The 22,444-nt window shown below is 35.9% G+C and overlaps 6 protein-coding genes across 6 annotated transcripts; 4 read left to right on the top strand and 2 right to left on the bottom strand.

The window, feature by feature from the left end:
• Window positions 1-1,771: 1,771 nt before the first annotated feature.
• MONOS_14457 (uncharacterized protein) lies at window positions 1,772-2,203 on the bottom strand (the record flags this gene model as incomplete). The annotated part of the gene is made up of 1 exon (XM_067867259.1): window positions 1,772-2,203. One exon carries the CDS (start codon window positions 2,201-2,203, stop codon window positions 1,772-1,774), a length of 432 nt encoding a protein of 143 aa, XP_067726181.1.
• Window positions 2,204-5,113: 2,910 nt separating this feature from the next.
• Window positions 5,114-7,663, bottom strand: MONOS_14456 (putative Ubiquitin carboxyl-terminal hydrolase; the record flags this gene model as incomplete). The annotated part of the gene is made up of 1 exon (XM_067867258.1): window positions 5,114-7,663. The coding sequence occupies one exon, from the start codon at window positions 7,661-7,663 to the stop codon at window positions 5,114-5,116; it is 2,550 nt and encodes an 849-aa protein (XP_067726180.1).
• Window positions 7,664-12,177: 4,514 nt separating this feature from the next.
• MONOS_14127 (uncharacterized protein) lies at window positions 12,178-14,148 on the top strand (the record flags this gene model as incomplete). Its single annotated transcript, XM_067866903.1, has 1 exon — window positions 12,178-14,148. One exon carries the CDS (start codon window positions 12,178-12,180, stop codon window positions 14,146-14,148), a length of 1,971 nt encoding a protein of 656 aa, XP_067726179.1.
• A 924-nt stretch (window positions 14,149-15,072) lies between these two features.
• MONOS_14126 (uncharacterized protein) lies at window positions 15,073-15,312 on the top strand (the record flags this gene model as incomplete). The annotated part of the gene is made up of 1 exon (XM_067866902.1): window positions 15,073-15,312. One exon carries the CDS (start codon window positions 15,073-15,075, stop codon window positions 15,310-15,312), a length of 240 nt encoding a protein of 79 aa, XP_067726178.1.
• A 234-nt stretch (window positions 15,313-15,546) lies between these two features.
• On the top strand, window positions 15,547-16,056 carry MONOS_14125 (uncharacterized protein; the record flags this gene model as incomplete). The annotated part of the gene is made up of 1 exon (XM_067866901.1): window positions 15,547-16,056. One exon carries the CDS (start codon window positions 15,547-15,549, stop codon window positions 16,054-16,056), a length of 510 nt encoding a protein of 169 aa, XP_067726177.1.
• Window positions 16,057-18,637: 2,581 nt separating this feature from the next.
• Window positions 18,638-21,652, top strand: MONOS_14124 (uncharacterized protein). Its single transcript, XM_067866900.1, has 2 exons — window positions 18,638-18,781; window positions 18,834-21,652. The coding sequence occupies exons 1-2, from the start codon at window positions 18,643-18,645 to the stop codon at window positions 21,413-21,415; spliced, it is 2,721 nt and encodes a 906-aa protein (XP_067726176.1). The 5' UTR covers window positions 18,638-18,642; the 3' UTR covers window positions 21,416-21,652.
• The last annotated feature ends 792 nt before the right edge of the window (window positions 21,653-22,444 follow it).

Raw genomic sequence — 22,444 nt, 5'->3', positions numbered from 1 at the left:
CAGCAGCCGCTCCTTCAAATTATTCAGATTTGGACGAATAAATTTGGTCATCAAATGGTCCTTCTAAAGATTCTGAGGTTTTCGTGTTTGCGTATCCTTCTCAGCATCTTCTTCCTTCTCTTTCACTCTCACTCTCTTCTTCTTCGTTTTCTTTTCTGACTTTTTCAAGTTCTTTGTTTATTTCTTTTCTAATTTCCTTTTATAACCTCCTTTCATCTGCTTTGATGGCAATTCACCTCAATCTCCCTCATTTCCTCGACCTCCTTCATCTTCCAAATCATCATTTCACCTCTTCATTTTCTCCTCTTTCTGTCCCTTTCGATCTGAGCACTCAACAAAATGAATCAGAATTCTTGTGATTATTAAAAAATAAGGTTCATCTTTCCCTTTTGCTTCTGGCTCAACAGAACTCTTCATCTGATAGCCAGCCCTTCTTCTGTGTGGATGAAGACATGCAGAATGGGAAGAAAGCAAACCAAGAAGAAAAGCAGAGGAAAGAGAAGAAGAAGAAGAATGGGTAGGTTGCTGTTTATTCTGTGCCTGTGAATGAATACGGAGTTGCAGTTGAGAATAGCAGAAGAGGCAAAATGAGTTTCTGGAAGCTGAGCAAAGTTGCCTTTCCTGCCAAGCACTATCTGAAAGTTGCTGAATTTTTCTGATTGAGTCGCCGAATCAAGTTTATTGTTATCACTCAAGTTGCCAAGCTGATTCATCCCATTCGTATCTCCATTGCATTTTCTTTTAGAAAGAAAATCACTAAATAAAGCAGCTATTTCTTCTGCACTCAGCATCTTCTCCTCTTTCACCTGTTCTCTGCATCTCCTTCTTCAAAACGCGTTCTGTTCCGCCATGTTGCTTTCTCCTACTCCTGCTCCACGTCTGCCTGCTCATTATTATTCTTCACAAGTTCACATCTCACCAGCTCTTTTAACCAGTGCACAAAACGTGTCAAGTTTAACTGCTCGACCAGATGCAGCGTCCGCACACTCATCACATACGCAAGTCGGTTGATCAGACGAAGACGATGGTCTGCATAATAAGGAGGAGAAGAAAGAGAATGAGAAGAAGAAGAAGAAAAAGTGTGATTTTGAGATTTGTGTGAATGTTTTTTTGGGATTTTGAGATGATTCTAATTCTTTGTTCTCTTCTTCTTCAACGCTTTCATTTAATGAAGATACTTCAGAATCATCTTCCATCAATTGGTGATGTGTTCTCCTTATCGAAGAAACAGCTCCTCCCAAAATGTTTATGCTGTGATAGAATCGTTTGGGATGGTTGCTGAATGAAGAGAGAAGATGCGCCCAGTCATTTGTGGTGAAATATGTGTGTGGAGAACAAGCTGTATAGATCACTTGGCTGGATGAAGAATAAGAATACGAAGAAGAAGATTTTTCGCTTTTATTTGTGTCAGATTAATAGAAACTTGCAAGTGATGATGTTGTTGACGTACATCTTTTGTTGTATATTTTGTGAACAAAAGGCGCTCTCTGTTTTTTTTGCATTCTCATCCCTTGTGCTCCCTTTGGAGTTCGACAAGTCAGTCCTTTTTCTGTTTTTCCTTCATTTTCCTCCTCTCTATCTCCTTCTTCTCCGTCTCTTCCTCTTCCTCTCCATACGGACCATATCCAATCTGCGAAGCACATACCACAAAGTTGTATATTACAAACTCACTTGGCTGCATCATCAGCGCTTGTCGCACTTGATTCGCTCTGAAGACGCATGATGAGCCAATATCCATTCGAACATCTCGTTCTGCTGATTTCCTTGCATGTTATGGATAATCTGAGCCATCTGTAGTGTCGTTTGCTTCGTTGTTTTCTTCGTCTTTTTCATCTTCGCTCACTTCGAAGAAGGAGTCTGTATAAGAAGATCGATTGTGAGAATTGCTGTGTGGAGAAGAAGAGGAAGAGGAAGAAGAAGAGGAAGAAGAATTCTGCTGATTTCTTGTATTCCTTTCTTTATTTTCGTGACTCCCTCTGTGTCCGTTTCTTCTTCTCCGCTTTCTTTTCGATTTCTTGTTCCCAAACATCGCATCAAGCCTATCCTTAATTGCGTCTTTGATCGCCTGCTCTCTAAAATAGTTCGATTCTCCCCAGTCAAATTCTTCCTTCCGCAGCTTGCTCAGATCATCAGATGTTTCTTTCTGTCTCTTCTGTTTTGCGCTTTCTTCGTATCTTTGCTTTTTTTGCTCAGAATCACTCATTACTCCTTCGTCCTCTTAATAATTTTCTCGTCTTCCTCAATTTTCCTCCTCTCCCTCTTCTCTTCTCTTCTCCTTTCTCGCTCTTTTCATCTGCTTTCCTGCCATTTCTCCTCACTGCTGCTTGTTCTGTAAGATGCCATGCTTTCCCACTGCCACATTGCCCTCAAACATGCAAACTACCGCTCCGCTCACGAAACATTCAGTGAAAAAAACGAGAAGTCGAATCGAAGCTCATCTCCGGTTTCGACTTCATCACGCTCAGTGCCTCCGATGGTGTGTTTGTTCTTGTGACAGTGTTTGCTTTTAAAGAGGAGGAAGAGGAAGATGATAAAGAAGAAGGAGAAGGCATGTGATGTGGTTTTGCCTCGTCTGTTGAAAAAGGAGAAGTGTAATTATGAGGTTTTTGAAGATCGAAAATTTTGAAGATTAATGCAAATTATAATTAATGGAGAAATTCAATGAAATGATAATTCTTTTTTTCTTCTTCCATTTTTTTTGTTCTTCTTGTAACACTGTTCACCAAATTCATCATTAATTCTTCTTTATCTTCTTTCTCTCGCTGATGCAAATAATAAACATGTGACAATTCCTTTTTTCCTCTTTTTGATTTCATCTTTCAAGCTTTCAATTCCCCTTCTTTCACAAAAAATCATCTTTCCTCAAAAACTATTCTTCGCCAAAGCCCAGTGTCAGGAATCTTCGAAATATCTCGCATTTCATCTATCTGTATTTTTCTTCCTTGCTTTTCTTCTTCTTCTTCAAAGCCATATAATCCTTCGCTTTTTCAACATCCTGAATGAAAAAATAATAATCACTTCAAAAAATATTCAACAAACCTTCTAAACATTTTTATATGGAATTTTCTGTTTTATATTCCATTGCACACTGTTTCCCTCCAATAAAAATTCTTTATTCCTTCGATTTTCAAATATTTCTTTTCTGATTTTCTAATCGTCCTTTCCGGAAGTCATTTCTCCATCAAATGCAGCGATATCTTGCTCTTCTGAAAAATGTGAGATTTATGTATTCTGCTCAAATTCCATCTTTCTCATTGAAAAATGTCCTTTTTTTCGCCAGAAAATATCTTCTCCAATTCCCTTCCCAATCCTTTCATCCTGCGCACTTTTCGTATGAATTTGCTGGCTCAACTCCATAGTCACCCTGCACAACGAGATATCCCGCCTTCATTCATTTTCATTCATTTCTGCCTCCTGCCCTGAAAGAAAGAATAAAAACGGTCAATAAAAAATAATCATATATAGAAATAATAAATAAATACCAAACTTCCTTCTCTGCCTTTTATTAGCAATTATTCTTTGGCATATCAATCATATAAATATTTTCATTAAAAACAAAAGAAAGAACATCTATTGATTGTCTATGAAATAGATTTGTTTAAAAAACATGTGTTTTCCTCATATGATAACAAATAACAAACCTCGATGCAACGTCAATGTGAGAAAAATTGTTGAAAGAACATTTTGAAATAAAGTTATGGAATTTTTTCTCATTGAAAAAAGTTCTAAACACACTTTTTTTTTAATCATTTTTAATGAATATTGTTGTTTTAATAATTATGAGGCGTATGAACACTAATAGAATATAAGCATTTTCTCATTCATGAAAGAACAAAAAAGCGAAAATTTTTCATAGATTTTTGATCTGAAAATTTGAGATACATTTTTCGAAAAAGAGGTCACACCTTGGAACCCGTTTTTTTGACATATTTCACACACCGTCATTCTAACAAATCGATTCATGCGAAAAAAATGCCACCCAATGTGTGACCCTCGTGGGATACCTTAAAAATATTTTTTCCTAATGATCATATCCATAATTATTTGGATATGCAAAAATTTTCTTTATTTTCAATGAAATATTTGTGTTTTATATATATATATTTTTTTATTTAATCTGGTCGTTGATGAGATGATTATTTTTCGTTTCGTTTATTTTTAATGGATAAGAATTTATAGCTGTCTATTCACTCTTAATTGCAATATTAATTTTTTCATTGTTTTTTCAAATCCTTGATGAAATCAGTTGATTTGATTTTTTCACATTATTGTTGTTCATTATTGTTAACAAAAACATTTCAAATAATAAAACCAGTTCGCTGTGCACAATGTTAAAAATATTTCGAAATAAATGAGTTGGTTCTTTGAAACAACAACAAACAAACATAAAAACTGAAACACTTGAAAAACAAAACAAAACAAATAAAAACAATTTCAAAAAACTTTTAGCAACATCAAACGATAAACAAAATAAACAATATTAACATCTTGTTCATTCAAGCTAACACAAACTTTTTCATTTTCAATTTCATTCTCTCGAAATTCTCACTCATCATTATCAAATAACCAAAAATTCTGAACAAAAAAAGATTCAATAAAAAGCATGACTATATCAACAAATTCATGGTATCAAAGACAATTCCTAACAAAAAAGAATACTTATATAAAAAGTTCAAAAACTAACTTGTCTATTTTCCACCTGTTTTTTATCCACTCACCCCTTTCTGATATTTTTCTCTCTTTGACTCAAAAAGATCAAATCCAACAAAGAAAAAAGACAGACACAATGATAAAACAACATTTCACACTCTCAACAACTCTCTCTTCCAAAAACCTCACCCAAAGATCAATGAATTCCCTCACAACTCTCTCTATTAATGAATCTCGATATATACATAAATTTCGGTACAATAACCAATTAAATAATAGGGACTTTTTTGGGGACAATAACCAAAAGAAAACAATCGGATTCTAACTATTGTGCACCTGGGAGGCTGTTCGTCGTATCCAGGTCCGGATAAAGCAGCCCGAAGGCTGCAATATCTAATACGAACAGTCATGTCCAGCACCCTTCCGATAGAGTGCCAGCTAAGCATACACAACAACTAGTTTCTTAAAAAGGGACACCATTAATACAATTTTGAGATTCATTAAAAGAAGAAGAGTCAAGAAGAAGCTCAAATCTCCTTGAAAGAAGATCTTGAGAAGATTGAGAAAGAAGGGAAGAGTTAGATGATGTGATATCAGAGTGAAATGACTTCCTTGAACGTTGAATTTTTTCTTTCATTGTCGAAGATTCGAGGGCAACCAGAGAGCGTTGAGGAAGATATCCAACAGCTGAAGCACAGACAAATGAGCCCTTGCGCTCAAAATACAAGAAGTCCTTCATGTGAGGGACTGACAGAGATGGCCATGAGATTTGTTGAGATGGTACGTACTCTTCAAAGTACCTCTCATGCGCAGAGTTATTGACAGTTGATGTTGATGGAGAAGAATTGGTTGAGGATGATTCAAAAATGTCTTGTTGTGATGTCGAAGAAGCAGATGTTGAAACATTCATATTGTTGTCGAAGAAGTTGATTAAGTCATGAAGTGTGGTGATGTGTTCAGTTGATATGCTGTTGTTGATTGTGTTCACAAGTGCACCAAATTCACTATCGCAAATATTTTTTCCATGGTGCTCAGCGAAGAAGTTTAGTTGTGTATTTTTCTTTTTGAGAAGTTTGGATTGTTTAGAGAGGATGAAGTGAAGAAGGAAGCGATTTCGGTTGTGTGGACCAGAATCGCAGAAGAACTTAAAAGTGTGAGTGTCTGAGAAGAAGTGTCTTTTGATCACAGATTCCAGACACTCAATAACAAATCTGTGATCATTTGAGAGACAGTCGGAGAAGAAGTTGAATGTTCGTTTAACAAGTTGATAATTAATTTTTTGGAGAGAGATGATTGTGAATTGAGATACTTGTTGATAGTTGAAGAATTCCTGTTGAAGTTGGTTCTTTCTGATGGGGAGTTTCCATTTCTCTTTGAAGTCGAAGACGAAGACTGCTTCTCCCTCTTTCAGATTGTCGACAGAAGATTGATAATGTTTTCGTTGCATTTCTGCAACAAGTCGGTGTTGTCGAAGAAGTTTCAAAGTGTGAAACTCAGCTGAAGAAAGTCCATTTTTGTTTTGCGATGACTTTAATTTGTTTTCCAAATAGCTGAGTTTTTCGCACATGCCGCAGAGATCTGTGCGCCTTTTCGCTTTCGAGAAGTTGGTTGTGAGTTTGTAGAAATGTGACAGAGAAACTTTGATGTTTGTTTCTTCTGTAAACTCACTCCACAGTTTCGTTTTGGGCTTGAAGATTAATCGCTTTTCGTTGGGAGAAAAGATGCCCGTTTTCTTTCGTTTTTCTTTAAGTACTTCCAATCCATCGTTTGTAGTCTTTGATGATGATAGTTGTGGAATGGAAGTTGAACGATGAGGTGGAGTGATGAATGGAGACGATGATGATGTTGTTGTTGAAGTTAATGTTGTTATTGAAGATGACGATGACGATGATGATGATGATGATATGTTATTTAAAGTGTTATTATAAGATGTTTTTGAAGAAGATGAAGAAGAGGAACCACCGAATTGAATTGTTGAAAAAGTTGGTTTGGTTTTTTCTTTGATATAGAATGAGAGTGAAGGAGTGAAACCTTGAGCATAAAGATCCTTCCATGCCTTTGTCCAGTTTTCTTTGTCCAATTCAAGTACATCAGAATCGTTGCAAATATTCCACAGTGCCTCTCTTCCTGCCTTCCTTTTCACAACTGCAATGTAATGCCCATTTTGTTGATCCAGGCGCTTGAACAAAATTTGTCCGACAAGATGATAAATGACGACTTCCTTATTGTTCTTTTGGAAACGTTGAACATTTTCTGTTGCAAAACCTTTGCAAAACGAGCGCTGATTATTTCGATCTGTTTCGATGTGTATTGTTTTTGAAGGAGCAGAGCTAGCAGAATCAGTGCATTCGTGACAGAGGGCTAGCACCTCTGGAAATGCAGCCATTTCCTCCCATCGAGCAGCACAGCATTTCTCTTTGCAATCGTTGCAATAGACAGCATTTTTTCCGTTCAATATCTCAGTTGAAAAGATAGAAGATAGACCTTTATGAGGAGATGATGAATTAATGATAACATTACTGCAGGCTTCATTGAAATGATTAGTAACTTTTTGACATTTTTGACATTTGAAATGAGTAATGAGCACAGGATTGAAGGTATCCTTTTCAAATATCTTATTAATTTGAAGAAGTTGATGAAGATTTTCAAATGCTTCTATCACATTCTGTTGCTGCCTGCTGCCATAGTTGCAATATTCTTCCCATTTGTTGATTAGCGATGAGATCCACGAACGAACTTCAATTCCATCTTTGGATAGTTGATTGCATACACTTAAAACACGAGAAGATATGCTCTTTGTTGTTGATGGTTTTCTGATTAAAGATGGTTTTTGTATCATTACAGAAGATAAGCATTGAAGAAGAGAAGCTAAATAGCATGTGTTACCCAAATTCGGTAATCCTTTTGACAGTTTTGATAATGTTTTTGAAGAATCATAAGAAAGAGAAGAAGATAGAGAAAGGGAAGGAGATTGAATTGCAGGAAGAACATCCATTGCGTTGCTGTTTGACATGGTTTGTGCAAAATTCTCACGAAGCGATAAATCACTATCATCTGTTTGTGTATTATGTTGAGAAGATGAAGTGTTAATTTCTTTTGAAAATGACGAAAGAAGATTTTGGAATGCCTGAGGAGGAATAAGAGTGGGTGAAGTGGTATATTCTACTAATTGATCACTCACCCACACATCATTGTTGCTGAACGAAGAAGTGTTTGTTGTTTCTTTTTGTTGCTTTTTGGAAGAAGAGGAAGATGGGGAAGATGGGGAAGATGAGGAAGAAGAGGAAGATGAGGAAGATGAGGAAGATGAGGAAGATGAGGAAGATGAGGAAGATGAGGAAGATGAGGAAGATGAGGAAGATGAGGAAGATGAGGAAGATGAGGAAGATGAGGAAGATGAGGAAGATGAGGAAGATGAGGAAGATGAGGAAGTGGATGACGATTGCTTTGTTTTGAAGAATTTGTAAATTGGAATGGGTGAAGGAGACGAGTGACGTTTTTGATGTGATTTATTTGTTTTTCTTTTTGTTGATCTCCTTTCTCTCATAATTGGAGTGTTGATTGGAGCATCAATAGATTGAGAAGGTGAAGAATATGAAGAAGGAGATTTTTTTTCTGAAACGACATTTGATTTTTTATTTTGTTGTGATGAAGAAGAAGAAGAAGAAGATTGTTTTTTATTTATAGAAGAATTTTCTGTGATTATTTCTTCATCCCACGCTGCTTCGTCAATAAATCTTGCGTAATCTGGCTCGGCTCGCTGCTTTTTCTTTGCTGACTGAAGAGAAGTTGAGGCTTCAGTGGAATGGGCTAACATCCAGTTGTTGCCCTTTTCCCAATCCTGTTCATTTAATCCTAAGGAAAAAAGAGAACATCATTAAAAAAAAAATTAAATAAATACAAACCACTTTTGCAAGACGGAAGATGAGGTTTTTGAGGCGGAATAATAAATCCTTGGTTTTTCTTCAGAGTTTGTTTCGCGTAACTGAATTTTCCTTCTGTGACATCATATCCATAGTCCTGTAAATCGGATAATGATGTGTTGCGGGAAAGCGCTTGCAGCATTGTTGTCTGAGTGTGCAATGGAGCGTTGTTGTACACCACAGACAGGTCTTCCAGCAGCTTTATGTGATATTCTGTTTATAAATAAAAATAATTAGCAAATAAATAAGAAAATGACAACAGAGAGTTAAAATAATATTTTCTACACAATACAATAAAATAAAAAACCAAACCATTCAATGACTTTAGTAAATCATTAATAACTGAAGATGATTGCCTGTAGTTGTAAAATAGATAGACAAGCAATGAATCCACATCATCTCCACCGATGCGTTCAATTTCTTTCCAAAGAATTTTCGATCTGGAATTAAGTGTTGATTGAGGTTTCAAAAAAGACATTTTTTGTGAAATATTTAATTTATTATGGAATTTTCAATATGAAACAATCATAAAAATACAGAAGTCATTCACTGTTTTTTTATTTTTATTTTTATTTATTGAAATTCTTTTTTTCTTTCTCACAATTTAATTTTCTCAAAAGACACATAGCAATCCAAAAAGCTCATTAATGAAATCATAAAATCAAAAAAAAAAAAATATAATAAATAAATAAATAAATACAAAAAATTTGATAATCAACAAAATTAAATGTCAAACTGATTTTCTTTTTCTTTTTTTTTAAAATAAATATTGAGTTGTTTGATTTCAGCAAAAAATATGTTTTTTCAAGAAAAAATTTAATCAGAGATAAAAGTTTAGTAAAACATTTTGATTTTTTTATTTTTACTAAATGGACAAAATTGTTAATATATGAATGGATGACTAATTAAAATATTTCTAATTACATTTTAAAATATTTTTTTCTCAAATACAACCTTGAAGATATTAAATATATTTTCGATTTATTCATTCAAAATTAAATGTGGAAATAATTTTATTTGAACAATAATGATGAAACATTTTTGATTCAATTTATAAACTTTTGGGAAACTACTTAAGATCATTTATTCTTTATTTTAATTTTTTTTTTTTAAATTTGAAGATTCTTAAAAAAGAAAAAGAAATTCATTTCAAAAACTTTCAACATCACAAATATAATAATTTCATCCAACAAAAACGACTAAACAACAAAATATTACACAAAATAATGTCAGAATGTTAAATTGTTGTGCAAATAACAAATGGAGAATAATCGTCTCACAACACAAAAGTCAGACAATTTTATGCATATCCAAATAATTATGGATATGATCATTAGGAAAAAATATTTTTAAGGTATCCCACGAGGGTCACACATTGGGTGGCATTTTTTTCGCATGAATCGATTTGTTAGAATGACGGTGTGTGAAATATGTCAAAAAAACGGGTTCCAAGGTGTGACCTCTTTTTCGAAAAATGTATCTCAAATTTTCAGATCAAAAATCTATGAAAAATTTTCGCTTTTTTGTTCTTTCATGAATGAGAAAATGCTTATATTCTATTAGTGTTCATACGCCTCATAATTATTAAAACAACAATATTCATTAAAAATGATTAAAAAAAAAGTGTGTTTAGAACTTTTTTCAATGAGAAAAAATTCCATAACTTTATTTCAAAATGTTCTTTCAACAATTTTTCTCACATTGACGTTGCATCGAGGTTTGTTATTTGTTATCATATGAGGAAAACACATGTTTTTTAAACAAATCTATTTCATAGACAATCAATAGATGTTCTTTCTTTTGTTTTTAATGAAAATATTTATATGATTGATATGCCAAAGAATAATTGCTAATAAAAGGCAGAGAAGGAAGTTTGGTATTTATTTATTATTTCTATATATGATTATTTTTTATTGACCGTTTTTATTCTTTCTTTCAGGGCAGGAGGCAGAAATGAATGAAAATGAATGAAGGCGGGATATCTCGTTGTGCAGGGTGACTATGGAGTTGAGCCAGCAAATTCATACGAAAAGTGCGCAGGATGAAAGGATTGGGAAGGGAATTGGAGAAGATATTTTCTGGCGAAAAAAAGGACATTTTTCAATGAGAAAGATGGAATTTGAGCAGAATACATAAATCTCACATTTTTCAGAAGAGCAAGATATCGCTGCATTTGATGGAGAAATGACTTCCGGAAAGGACGATTAGAAAATCAGAAAAGAAATATTTGAAAATCGAAGGAATAAAGAATTTTTATTGGAGGGAAACAGTGTGCAATGGAATATAAAACAGAAAATTCCATATAAAAATGTTTAGAAGGTTTGTTGAATATTTTTTGAAGTGATTATTATTTTTTCATTCAGGATGTTGAAAAAGCGAAGGATTATATGGCTTTGAAGAAGAAGAAGAAAAGCAAGGAAGAAAAATACAGATAGATGAAATGCGAGATATTTCGAAGATTCCTGACACTGGGCTTTGGCGAAGAATAGTTTTTGAGGAAAGATGATTTTTTGTGAAAGAAGGGGAAGTGAAAGAAGAAGAGATGGAATGAAAAAGTGATCGCTTTATATTTCATTTTTTTTGTTGGAAAGAGAAAAAGTGGTTAAGCTGAAAGTGAAAAGGGATTCAGATGTTACTCCTCTGCAGAAGAACATAAAAGAAAGGGAAGAAGAGAATTTCAATGAATATCTCAGCTGATGTAAATTGACACTCATCTTCTTTATTTCCAGTAATTGATCATTTCATGCCATTCATTCATCATCATTATCATCTTCTTAATCAAATATTTCAACATCATATCATACGATTTCTTCTTGTTTTTTTCTCTTTCTCTTCCTCATCCTTTTCATCCTCCTAATCCTTCTCTTTCATTCAATACACCTTTCATTCACCGCCTTCTCTCGGCCAACAGATCTTCCATTATTCCTTCTTCATTAGCTCTTCAATACTCTTCTCTTTCTCCTCTTTCATCTTCTTTCGATTTCCATTTCGCCACTCAACTCTTTTCTCCTTCTTCTACCTCTATTCATCATCTGTGTCCAACGGGCATTTACTCATTTAACACATCGTGCACTCCTTCTTCTTTTAATTTTTCTTATTCATGTTCTTATTCATTTCTCATTCTCTTCATCAACATCAGCATCTTAATCAACAACCACAACATAACTTCAAAACATCCCTCAAACCTTCTTCTTTCTCTTCTGTTATTCTTTCTCTATCAACTCCTTCCATCTCCACTTCTTCTTTATCGTCTTCCCTTTCTTATCTTTCTCCTTCTTTCCCTTCTCTCTCTTCTCTCTCACACATCCCTTCCCTTCCTCATTCTTTTCTCACTCAACAGCTTCTTTCTCATTCAACTTCACCTGATTTTCCTCCTCCTCCGCTGCCTCTTTTTGATGAAGACAACGAATTTTCAAACATTTACATAAGAAAACTTCAATTGAGACAGAACAGACTGAGATGGGGGCAGAAAAACAAGCAGATATCGAACAAAGAGCAGAGGATGCTGGATATTTTTACTGGAATGTGTGAGAATGGGAATAATTTGAAAGATTGAAAAGAAAAAAGAGAAAATGCTGTGAGAGGAATAACACGAATAACAGCAATGAGGGAGAGAGAGAAGGAGAAGTGGAAGGAGAAACTGAAAGAGAGAGAGAAAGAGAAAGAGAAAAGAGAGAAATTTCCTAATTTAAAACTATTAGGCGATTGTGTGGAGCTTCTTGATACAGACGAGGCAGTCGATGAATGTGGAGTCAATCCATTGACACTCGAAAACTACTCATCCTTTAACACAATCAACACATTTGGTTTTCCTGACTGTGCAACTTTTCTCATTAACGATTTCCTCTTTGAGCAAGTGCTGAACAACGGAGATGGCATTCTGCGAAGAAGATTCGGTTCGCCTGCAAACAGCCTCATTTCGAGCAGAGAATTGTCCGTTTTTCAGTCAGATGCGATCAGAAAGGACTTTGTGGCTGGAGCTATTAGAGAGGGCTTTGGAGATCCACTCTGGCTGTGTGAAAGAGGAGCATCCATTCAGAAGCTGGCGAGGTTGGCTCAAGATTGCTATTCGTTGAATACAAAAGCAGCGTTTGTTGAGTCATTGGCGAATCTGCCGAGATTTGTGAGGGATACAAACATATTTGTAAATCTTTCTGCTTGTAAATCCGAAGGAAATATTTCGAACTTGATCAAAACTTGTTCAATGAAAGTGCTGAATAAACTGCAAGCATTTGTGATGTACTCACCTTGTTCATATAAAAGCTCTTTATTTCCCGTGTGTCGACAACTGACACGAGCGCTTGAACTGCTGAAAACAAAAACAGAAGTCGAAAAATACCTTCAAAATGAATCAAACTCTTCAATTATTCCTTCTTCTTCTTTCTCTTCCAATTCAGAATCCCTTTCAAGCTCCTCTTCCTCTTCTTCTTCTTCTTCTCCAAATTCTGTTCTGAAGCTACTATTACATCAATCCATAGCATCCACCACTTCTCAGCTCCAATCAGCAAACACACGGGCATTTGGCATTTGGCTGCAGATTGTTCCGATGACAGACGATTTGACAGAAGAAGACGTGTTTCCGGTGGGCGAATGTTTGTGTGGCAGATACAGACAGATGAAACAGAACAGACATAAACATAGACATATTCATGGAAATAAGCAAAATCATCGACATCAATGCAGAAATCATCATCATCATCATCAGTATGCTTCTGAAAAAAAGAAAATGAGAAATGAAAAAGAAGAAACGAATGAAAACGGAGATGATAGCAAAGAAGGCACAACTGAAACAGAATCTGTATGTTCAACTTGTGGTGAATACTCTTGTACTTCATGTTCTTCATCATGTTCTTCTTCTTCTTCTTCTTCAACATCTTCATCAAAAACAGCAGCAGTCAAATCCTATAAGAAAGAAAAAATAGAAAACGATTCTTCTTCATCTTCCTCTTCATCCGAGCAGTCAGAAGTGAATTCTTCACAAGAAAGAGCCGAAAAAGCAGAAGTCGAAGAAATCATAGAAGACTTCAAAAGAAAGCATGCACCGCGTCTGCCTCTTCCTGTGATCCTTCCGCCACAAGAAGCAACTCTTCAAAATCCATCTTATGTGCCTCGAAGACAAAGACAGAGAAAAAGCAATCAAAATTCAACACAAACCTTTTTGACACATTCAATTGCTGGTATTGGCACAGGAACAGGCACATCTCCTTCTTCATTGCCCAATGAATCTTTTCTTTCTCTTCCTCAATCATCTCCTTCACCCTCTCCTTCATCTTCATCTTCTTCATCTTCTCCAGCAGCAACTGACCTCTCTCTCCATCCAAAACCACCTCATCGTTCTGAAATTGCTATGGCTCGCCGCATAAGAGCAATGCACCCTCTCCTCCGTCGATGCTATCTCAACAGCTGTGAACAATTGGCTGCTTCTTCTGGTGCCTCACGTTCTTCTTCTTCTTCCTCTTCTTCCTCCTCCTCCTCTTCTTCCTCGTTGCATCGCTCTTCTAGAAACAGATTTCTGACAGGCAAAGAGCAGCAGATGAGGAGGATGCAGCAACAGTTCGGAAGAAGGAAAAGATAATATTTTGTTCTCCCACCAGATGTGTTTGAGGCGCTGCTGCTGTTTGCAGAGTTTCAGATGGTGGAGCGGTATGCGGAGAATCTGGAGAAGAGGGAAAGAGAAAGAAAGAAAGAAGCAAGGAACAAGAAAAGAGAGGAAAAAAGAACAAGAGAACAAATTAAGTTGATAAAGGCATTAAAGCTTGTTGATGAAGGAGATAACAATGATGATGAAAAAGAAGATAAACAAAAGCAGAAGAAAACGAGAGTTTATCATTGATGAGAAGAAATTCTATGAAGGAACCGAAGTAAAATGAAGAAAGTGAATGCCTTTGTGACAGCTCCACAGTCAGCGATAAAGAAGAGCGAAAAAAGATGGACACAAACAGAGAGAAAAACAGTGTTTGATTCAGCGGTATTTCCAAGCGCTTGAGCTTCAACGTGATTCTGTTATGAACAAAGTGCTTTTGATGGTCAGACCAAACCTGTTGCTTTCTCCTGCATCGATTGACGATCAATAAAAAGACCAGGAATAAATGAAAATGCTTCAAAAATGAGGGGTATGGCGAAAAAGGGAGAAAGAAGAGAAAGAATGGAATAATTCTTTGAATGAAAATGGAAACAAGGAAGAAGTTGAAGGAGATGAAGATGATGGAAAAGATGAGGAAAAGAAGTGATTTTGGAGGATTTAATGAACAACCCCAAAGCAGTTGTTTCAAAAGCAAATATTATCAAACGGAAGAAGAAAAGAGTGCAAACGCCAAAGAATTTATTAAAAATGACAAAAATTTGAAGCGAACAATAATGAGCCAAAACCCGAGCCTCTATCATCGTAAAAGCAGCAAAACCAACTCCTTTTCCAACACCATCACCTTCTCCACAGCCTAAGCAATATTCTTCAGTAAGAGACGCCTTTGGAGCTATACACTTTACGCGAGGGAAGCGAATGGGCGGTGGATGGAGAGGAGTTGGAGGAAGGGCGTTGATTGTGTACAGCCAAGAGATGGAGATGGAGAGAGGAGCTGTTGGTGCACCTACGACTCCGCTGTCACCTGCTGTTGGAGGAGGAGGAATTGGAGAAGAAGGAGGAGGAGAAATGGTGACGTTGAGTGTGATAGGGATGAAGGATTTGGACAAAGATGCGACAAAGGCGATGCAAGATGAGTTTCAGAACGAGAAAGGATAAGTTGACGATGAAGAGGCGAAGATCATTGATTGTTAATTGGAATCTGATGATCAGAGAGAAAACCTGCTTCGGCTGATGAAAAAGCTGGAAATACAGAAGATGAATGAGAAAGAAAAGCGGGAGCGCAGGAAAATGGAGAAAGAAGAAAAAGACAAAAATCTGTAAAGCAAAATCAAAGGAATACTGCAACCTTACATTGAGATAGGCACACTAATTAACCAGAAGGAGAACAAAATGGCCAGCGAGGCGCAGCAAGAGGCGAAAGAAAGCCAAACGCCAATTTTGACAAGGGAGCGGAAATTGGACTGCATGCTGAATGACCTTGCTAATTCTGACCTGGAAGATTTGAGCGATGAATTGGATGTTCCTTGCCGATATGTTCTCATCAAAAGTGAGGAAAATGGGCAATTTGTGTGGAAGATGCAGAAGGTGCCTGCGTATGCATCAGTTGACGCGATGCAGATAAGAACGCTGCTGGATCTGATGAGTGCGCTAATGAGCGGGCTGAGGCAGATCAGGGCTGAGCTTAGAAGAGGAAGAGTGATGAAGTGGCGTGGCTGGTGGCCGCACAAAGAGGAAGCAGAAGTGATACACAGGAAGGGAAGGAAAGGAGCAGGGAAAGGATCGCCTATGCTGTTTCAGGAGAAAGGAACAAGAACATTCAGTCAGAACAACGTGCCTGGAAGAAGAGATACGCTGTCGTTATCAAAGTTGGCGTCTTTGTCACGTAGCAGAATTCAATGACGATGGATCTGATGCAGAAATACCCTGCCCTCAATTTGGTTGCGCCTTTTGATTCAGCTGCTGATTTTGCTGCAAATACAAAAAATGCTCTTCATCCTCTTTCTCATTGTACTTCATCACTTGTCATTTCGTCCTTGTTTATGAACGTCCAATAGCAATCTTCTACTTTGCTCAGAATCTCTTCATCTCCCTTCCTTTTATCTCAAGCTGTTCATCCATCCACTTCCAATCCTGCTGCTTCTGGCTCACTTTCTCCGCTTTCACTGACTGCTCTTTCTTCGTCTACTTCTTTTTCATTCAACTATTATCGAATTCAGCTCCAGGCCTTGTCTTTCATTTCTGTTCATCATCGCAAAGTGAATCTTCATTCAATCACAGAATATCAGCTTTAGTTTATGGAGATCGAAGAAATTCTATGTTTATCCGAGAAAAGCAGACCATCTTGCGGGCGATTGAAAGCAGAGATTGATTTAACTATTTGCATTTGGGAGATGAAAGAATTACATGAAGCAGAATGAACAAGGTGGGAAAAGATTTCTTTGAACAAACAGTTGCAGGGATGATTTTGGAGAGATTTTTCAAGGCCACATGCCTCCAGAAAGTCGCGGAAAATGAAATAATGAGATAGAGCAGTTTTTGGGAAAAATCATGTTTGACGGGAAGTCATATGAGATTCTGGTACTAATTGGATGCAAGCAAGATGAAATCGGAAAGGTGAAGAAAATATAAACTGAAGAAAATTGCCTGATATACATGAATATATTTCTTTTGAAGATACGACAGCAATGAATCTTTTTTCTTGAGCTCAATTCATATTTGATGAAAAGGAGAAAATAGAGGAAGAAATGACGAAGAAATGGTTTTATATGAGCGGAGATTAAAGATAGATTGAAAAAAATAAACTTCTGGTGAAAAGAAGATGATAGGTGTAGGATATTTCTCTGATATGAAAAAATGCTCAAAATTAATAAATGGAAGAATTTATATGAGAATCTGATAAAGTTCATTGTTATCAATGATTTTTGTATGAACCAAGCTGAAAATGAGTATTTGAAGAGGAACAAATGTTGAGGTGAGGAGGGTAAGAGAGGCGTCTTGGAGGAGGGAAATGAAGCCGGTGAGGGCATACTCGATGTTGGCACATGGGGTCTGTTGGGGTCTGCAACAGGCATAAGCATCAGTTCCTCTGTTGAAACGATTTTATTCAAAGCGATGAAGATGATCCAGATATTGAACTTGACTTTATCCAATGTTCCACTATTTCGTTTAACGCTTGATGAATTCGATGAAACGAATAAAATGAATGGAAATTTGTTGGCCTAATAAAGGAAAGGGAAAAAATAGAAAAATGACAATTATTGTTCAATTAGTTACAATAATTTTGTTTTCCTATCATTTTTTTCTGTTCTTCTTATAAACTTTCTCTTTGCAATGTTGTATTTTGCCAATTATGAATTTGCAATTTTTCCTTTTACAGTTTTATTTTTTATTTTTCACATTTTTTTTGAAACTTGATCATAAAAATCCTTTTTCATCAAAAACATTAAAAAGGTATGTATTTTTTGTATACATAAATAAAACAAATATATATGACAGAAATAAAAGCTAAATACTTATGAAATATCAATTTAACTATTTGATCAATTAATACCACAATAGAATATATTTTTTCGATTTTTGATCTTTTTTTATGATATCAAAAAAAAACACCCATTTAAGCAATCTTCGTCAAGAGCCCTTTTACATCCCTCTCCAGTCAACCATTCCATACAATTCGGTTTTTTCCCCCAGCAAAACTGGGAAAAAGAACAAAACTTCACCTTTTCCTTCTTCCTCTTCTTATTCTTCTTCTTCTTCTTCTTCTTCTTCCTCCTCCTCTTCTTCTCCCTTTGCGATCACAGCTGGTTTTCTTCCTTCGTCTCAAATCGAAGCAGAAATCGAAGAAATAGAGAGGGAAATCGAAGAAGTCGGCAAAAGTGCCGGAAAAAAGCTGAAAAAGAAGGAGATTCAGTTCTTTGCCTTGCAAAGATTGATCGAAGAAAAAAGGAAAATGGTTTGAAAAATTATTAGAAAAAAAATTATTTAGATTTTTATTTATTTATTTATTTATTTATTTTTATTTTTTTATTTTTTTCATTTCATTTCATTTATTTTTATCTCTCTTTCTTTCTCTTTATCTATCTATCTATCAATATCTCTACTTTTCTTTTCTTTTTAAAATATTATTTCTTTCATCAAAAAGAATGAATATTTGGAATGGAGAATGAATCAGCCAACAAAACAACCACAGATCGAGCCACCTGATGACGGGCCCGAGGAATATGTAAAATGGTACGAGCTTAAAACGAGGGAATTCCAGCCATTTCACGAGGAATATCTGAGGATGCTTAGAGAAGAGAAGAGACAGGAAAAAATGGATAAAGAACTTCAAATATTAGAACAGTTGAAATAAACATTTAGTGTTTTTTGACAGCAACTTTTTTTTTTTCTCTTTTTATTTAGCATACATTTTCTTATTATTGTAATTCGTTTAAACAATTTTTTCTTTTTTAGTTGAATGGAATTTGTTGAAAATTTCCATAATAAATGTCTGATTCTTCACAATTATTTTTTCGTTGTAAACAAACACCGAAAAGCACACCAGCAGAATATCTTGTTTTAACATATAATGAAAACGAGTTGACTCCAGCTTCTCCACTTTCTAGTGTTATTGATCTTGAGCATGGTTTGCCTTTTCATAGTGATCTAATATTTTATGAAATTTTGACTTTCAAAAGAGGAAAAGCCTCATGCAATTTTACGTCGCGTTTATGGAGGAAACATTGAAAATGAAAAGAAATTGAGCAAACTTCATTCTTCTCCAAAGAATCGAAAATTTGTTGATTTTCAAATATCATTTGAGCCTGATGCGAAGACCGGGAAAACTCATGTTCAAGTTAATTTCTTAAAAGCCCCGCAAATTTTTAAAGAAGAGCAAAAGGCGAAAAGACAGAACGAGTCATTAGAAAAAGCACAAAAACGAAGAAAAGAAAAACTTAAAGCTTTGAGGAAAGATTTTAATTTTTCAATTAGTAACCGAAAACCAGCTGAAGGTGATCTTGCTAAATTGCTTAAATCGAGATCTGAAATGCCAAATAGGAAAAAAGGAAGAAAACAATACAAATTTACTGATGTCACGATTCCTGCGTTAATTGAAGATCCGAAGCAAAGAAATCTAAAAAGATGGGTCAGTGAAACCGACGATTTAAAAAGAAATGAAGAAAGTGCAGATGAAGTCATCAAAAGAAAAAGGCCCTTACAAAATCATGAACAATTTGAATACTACGAATTAATTTCTGTGAAATCAATTGCAAATGAAAAGATGGATGATTCCTTACTCAATCAAGGCCCAACAGCATTTGATTTTTTGTCACATCTTTCTACATTGCATCAGCATGGTAAAGATGTTGATCAAAGTGTTGAATTTATCTCTTCTCCATTACAGTCGTCTTCTTCTCATTCATCTGAAAAAACTACACTGAATTTTCCGTCACAATCTGTTCTGGTTGCAACCGCTCCATCTATGTCTGTAGAATCCTATTATCTGCACGATCCATATCTCATTTTCAATCACGAGGTTAAATCTGGAGCGACTGGAGGAATCTCTTCGCTTCCCTCTCCTTCATCGTTCCCATTTACACCTTCACTCAATTCATCAGCCCGTTCTACTGAGGACATGCATCGCATACTGACGGAATGGGAGGAACAGTTTGTGCACAACGGAGACGATTACGACAGCGGGGCTGATGATCCTGCTGTGGCGAATGCGAAGCGAATGCTGGTTGTGGAGAATGAGCATGTTGGAAGGCGGTGGGTGGGAGGAAGAAGAGGGAAGAAATTCCAAAGGATTGGAGAGAGAGAGAGGGAAGTGCCTGATATGCTTGTGGACGATGAATACGATGTGGAAGAAGACTATGCAAGGCAGATGGAAGAAGAAGACGAAAGAATGCTGTGTGGAGATGGGGACGACGAAGATAGCAATTCAGAAGGGTATTTTGCGAATGATTATCCGGATGAAGATGACGTCAAGGATGAAAGCGATGATGAGGATGGTGATGAAGGGGAAGATGATGATGAACTGGAGTGTAAAGGAGATTACGAATCTGACTATGCATATGAAGATACTGGCGATGCATCGAAATTCAATCAGGAGCGACTGATTGAATGTGCATATTTTGATGATTCAGAAGATGAGGAAGTCAACTACCAATCTGATGGAACAGGCGGAGTATCCCACTTCACTTCTTTCAATTCACAATTTCCTGCCTATTCCAAAGATAGGAGCCAACTTGCAAAAGAACTGAAAGGAAGAAAAACAGATCGTTTTGGAGATGAAAGGAAAAAAAAAACAAAAGAAGAAGGCGATATGGAAGAAGACAATCCCATCAACGAAAACGAGGAAAACGATGAAGATTCTTTTATGAAGCTGAAAGATTTCAGGATGCAAAAGGAGCTTAACACACAAATGCCGGCACTCTCCAGAGCAACTGAAGAGGCACCTCGTTTGAGGGGGCAGCCAGTTCAGAGAGATGCGATTCATTATCCTACACAGGGAAGCTTAGGAAAGCAATGCTCAACCAGAGACATGCAGCAGAATCGGGCGATATGGCATTCGTTTGAAAGCATTCGTGAAGATGAGGAAAACGATTTGATGATGAATGGAGGACTATCTCTCGATGATGATGATGATGACAATGATGATGATGAAGCTTTCAATACAAAAGGTACATCTTCAAATTCCAGACGACTGTACAACGATGAGCAGATCTCTGAAATTGAAGAAGACGAAGAAGAAGACGAAGGCATAGACGAAGAAAGAGGAGCTTACAGCAGAAGAGGAAAATTTAGCCACAAGAATTCAGGAGAGATGGAGTCACTTGACTCGTCGTTGAATCAGCTGCTTCGGCGGCTGAATGTTGGCAGCAGCGCACCGATTGTTGGTGCACCATTTGATTTCCTGCACCCTTCGGCGGCATCCAATCCGTCTTTTAACAGGAATTCATTGTCCAGGAAAGGAGAGGCAGGAAATGAGCACTCTGAAACTGAAAAGAGCCAGATTGTTTCGCCTTTCACTCCGTTTTCTTCTTCTTCGCTGCCCATTCAGAATTCAGATTTTGAACTGAAACAAGCGGAAAGTGCGAAAATGGATAGCGAACAGGAAGCTTCTTTCAATGAACTTGACGATGAAGAAAGAAAATACATAGAGGAAAGAAACCGAAAAAAGACGCAAGAAATATTAAAGGTATTTTTTGGCTCTGATCGTTACGATAAGCTGGAAAGAATGGGAGATGACATTCCATTCACCAGCATACAATCTTGATCAAACAATTTTTTCGCTCAGCATTTAAATGTTGATAGTAATGAATGTTTTGTTCTTATTCTCAAAGTTATGAACCTCTTTCTTCGGTTTGATACTAAAAAATTAATTCAAAGTAATAATTTGTTTTTTGACCTCAGCAGTTGAAATTAATTCCCGCAATTTGCGGAAAGATTTTTCTGGGGAAACCATTTTTTATTATCAAAGATAAAAAAACACAAATTCAAAAAAATAAAAATACTCATGCAAATCCTTCATATTTTCATGCTTTTTTCACATTTATTTAGAAATTGACTTTTGGAAAAAAGGCACAAAATATAAGTTAATACTTGATTTAAAGTTGGATATCAAAAAAGAAATGTTCCTTGATTTCGAATTATTTTCAATTTTTAAAATTTTGTTTTTGTTTGTTTCCTATTGCGTCCAACAAAAATTTGAATTAATTGTAAGGTATGATTTCAAAACTTAAATAATAATCAAAGTTTTACAGTTCCACGAAATGTGACCTTTTTTTTCTCATAATTTCATTCAACATGAGGAAATAACGTAAACGATATTGGATGGAAAACAGAAAAGCAGAAAAAACAAATCTTGATCAAGAAGAAGAATGAGAAACAGTCAAAGATGAAGACGACGAAGAAGAAAATCGAGAACGCGATAAGAAAGCATTCTGTGGCCATGATGAAGTCAAAGCAGATCAAAAAAAAATGACAACGCCCCTGCTCCTTCCTGTTTAATATGCTCCAAACACAGATGATGAGAAAACAACATTTCCCTTTGTTCCGCCATGCAATTTTATCTAAAAATTCAGTCAGACAAATGACTGATCTAGAACCCAAATACATCCATCATATTCTGTGTTGAGGAAAAATGAGTTGTCTTCTTCGATGGTCGATAAAAACTTCACAAAGCATCGTTCTTTTCTTCTAATTGTAGAAAAGAAGTTGATGATATTTATTGTTGAAATATCGAGCTCAACTCTCATTGCTTTGTTATATTTTCCTTCCTTTTATGTGATAAATATCCTTCCCT

Source organism: Monocercomonoides exilis, assembly GCF_001643675.1.
Source record: "Monocercomonoides exilis strain PA203 chromosome Unknown scaffold26-1319188, whole genome shotgun sequence".
Lineage (NCBI taxonomy): Eukaryota > Preaxostyla > Oxymonadida > Polymastigidae > Monocercomonoides > Monocercomonoides exilis.
The sequence above is the reverse complement of the archived record's forward strand: the minus strand, read 5'-3'. Positions and strand labels throughout refer to the sequence as shown.

What these genes read in the sequence shown, in the direction of transcription:
- MONOS_14124 (XM_067866900.1), top strand. Translation starts at nt 18,643, where the DNA reads ATGTCTGATTCTTCACAATTATTTTTTCGTTGTAAACAAACACCGAAA. An exon ending in TGTTATTGATCTTGAGCATG is followed by an intron (nt 18,782 to 18,833) that starts GTTTGCCTTTTC and finishes GACTTTCAAAAG; the next exon opens with AGGAAAAGCCTCATGCAATT.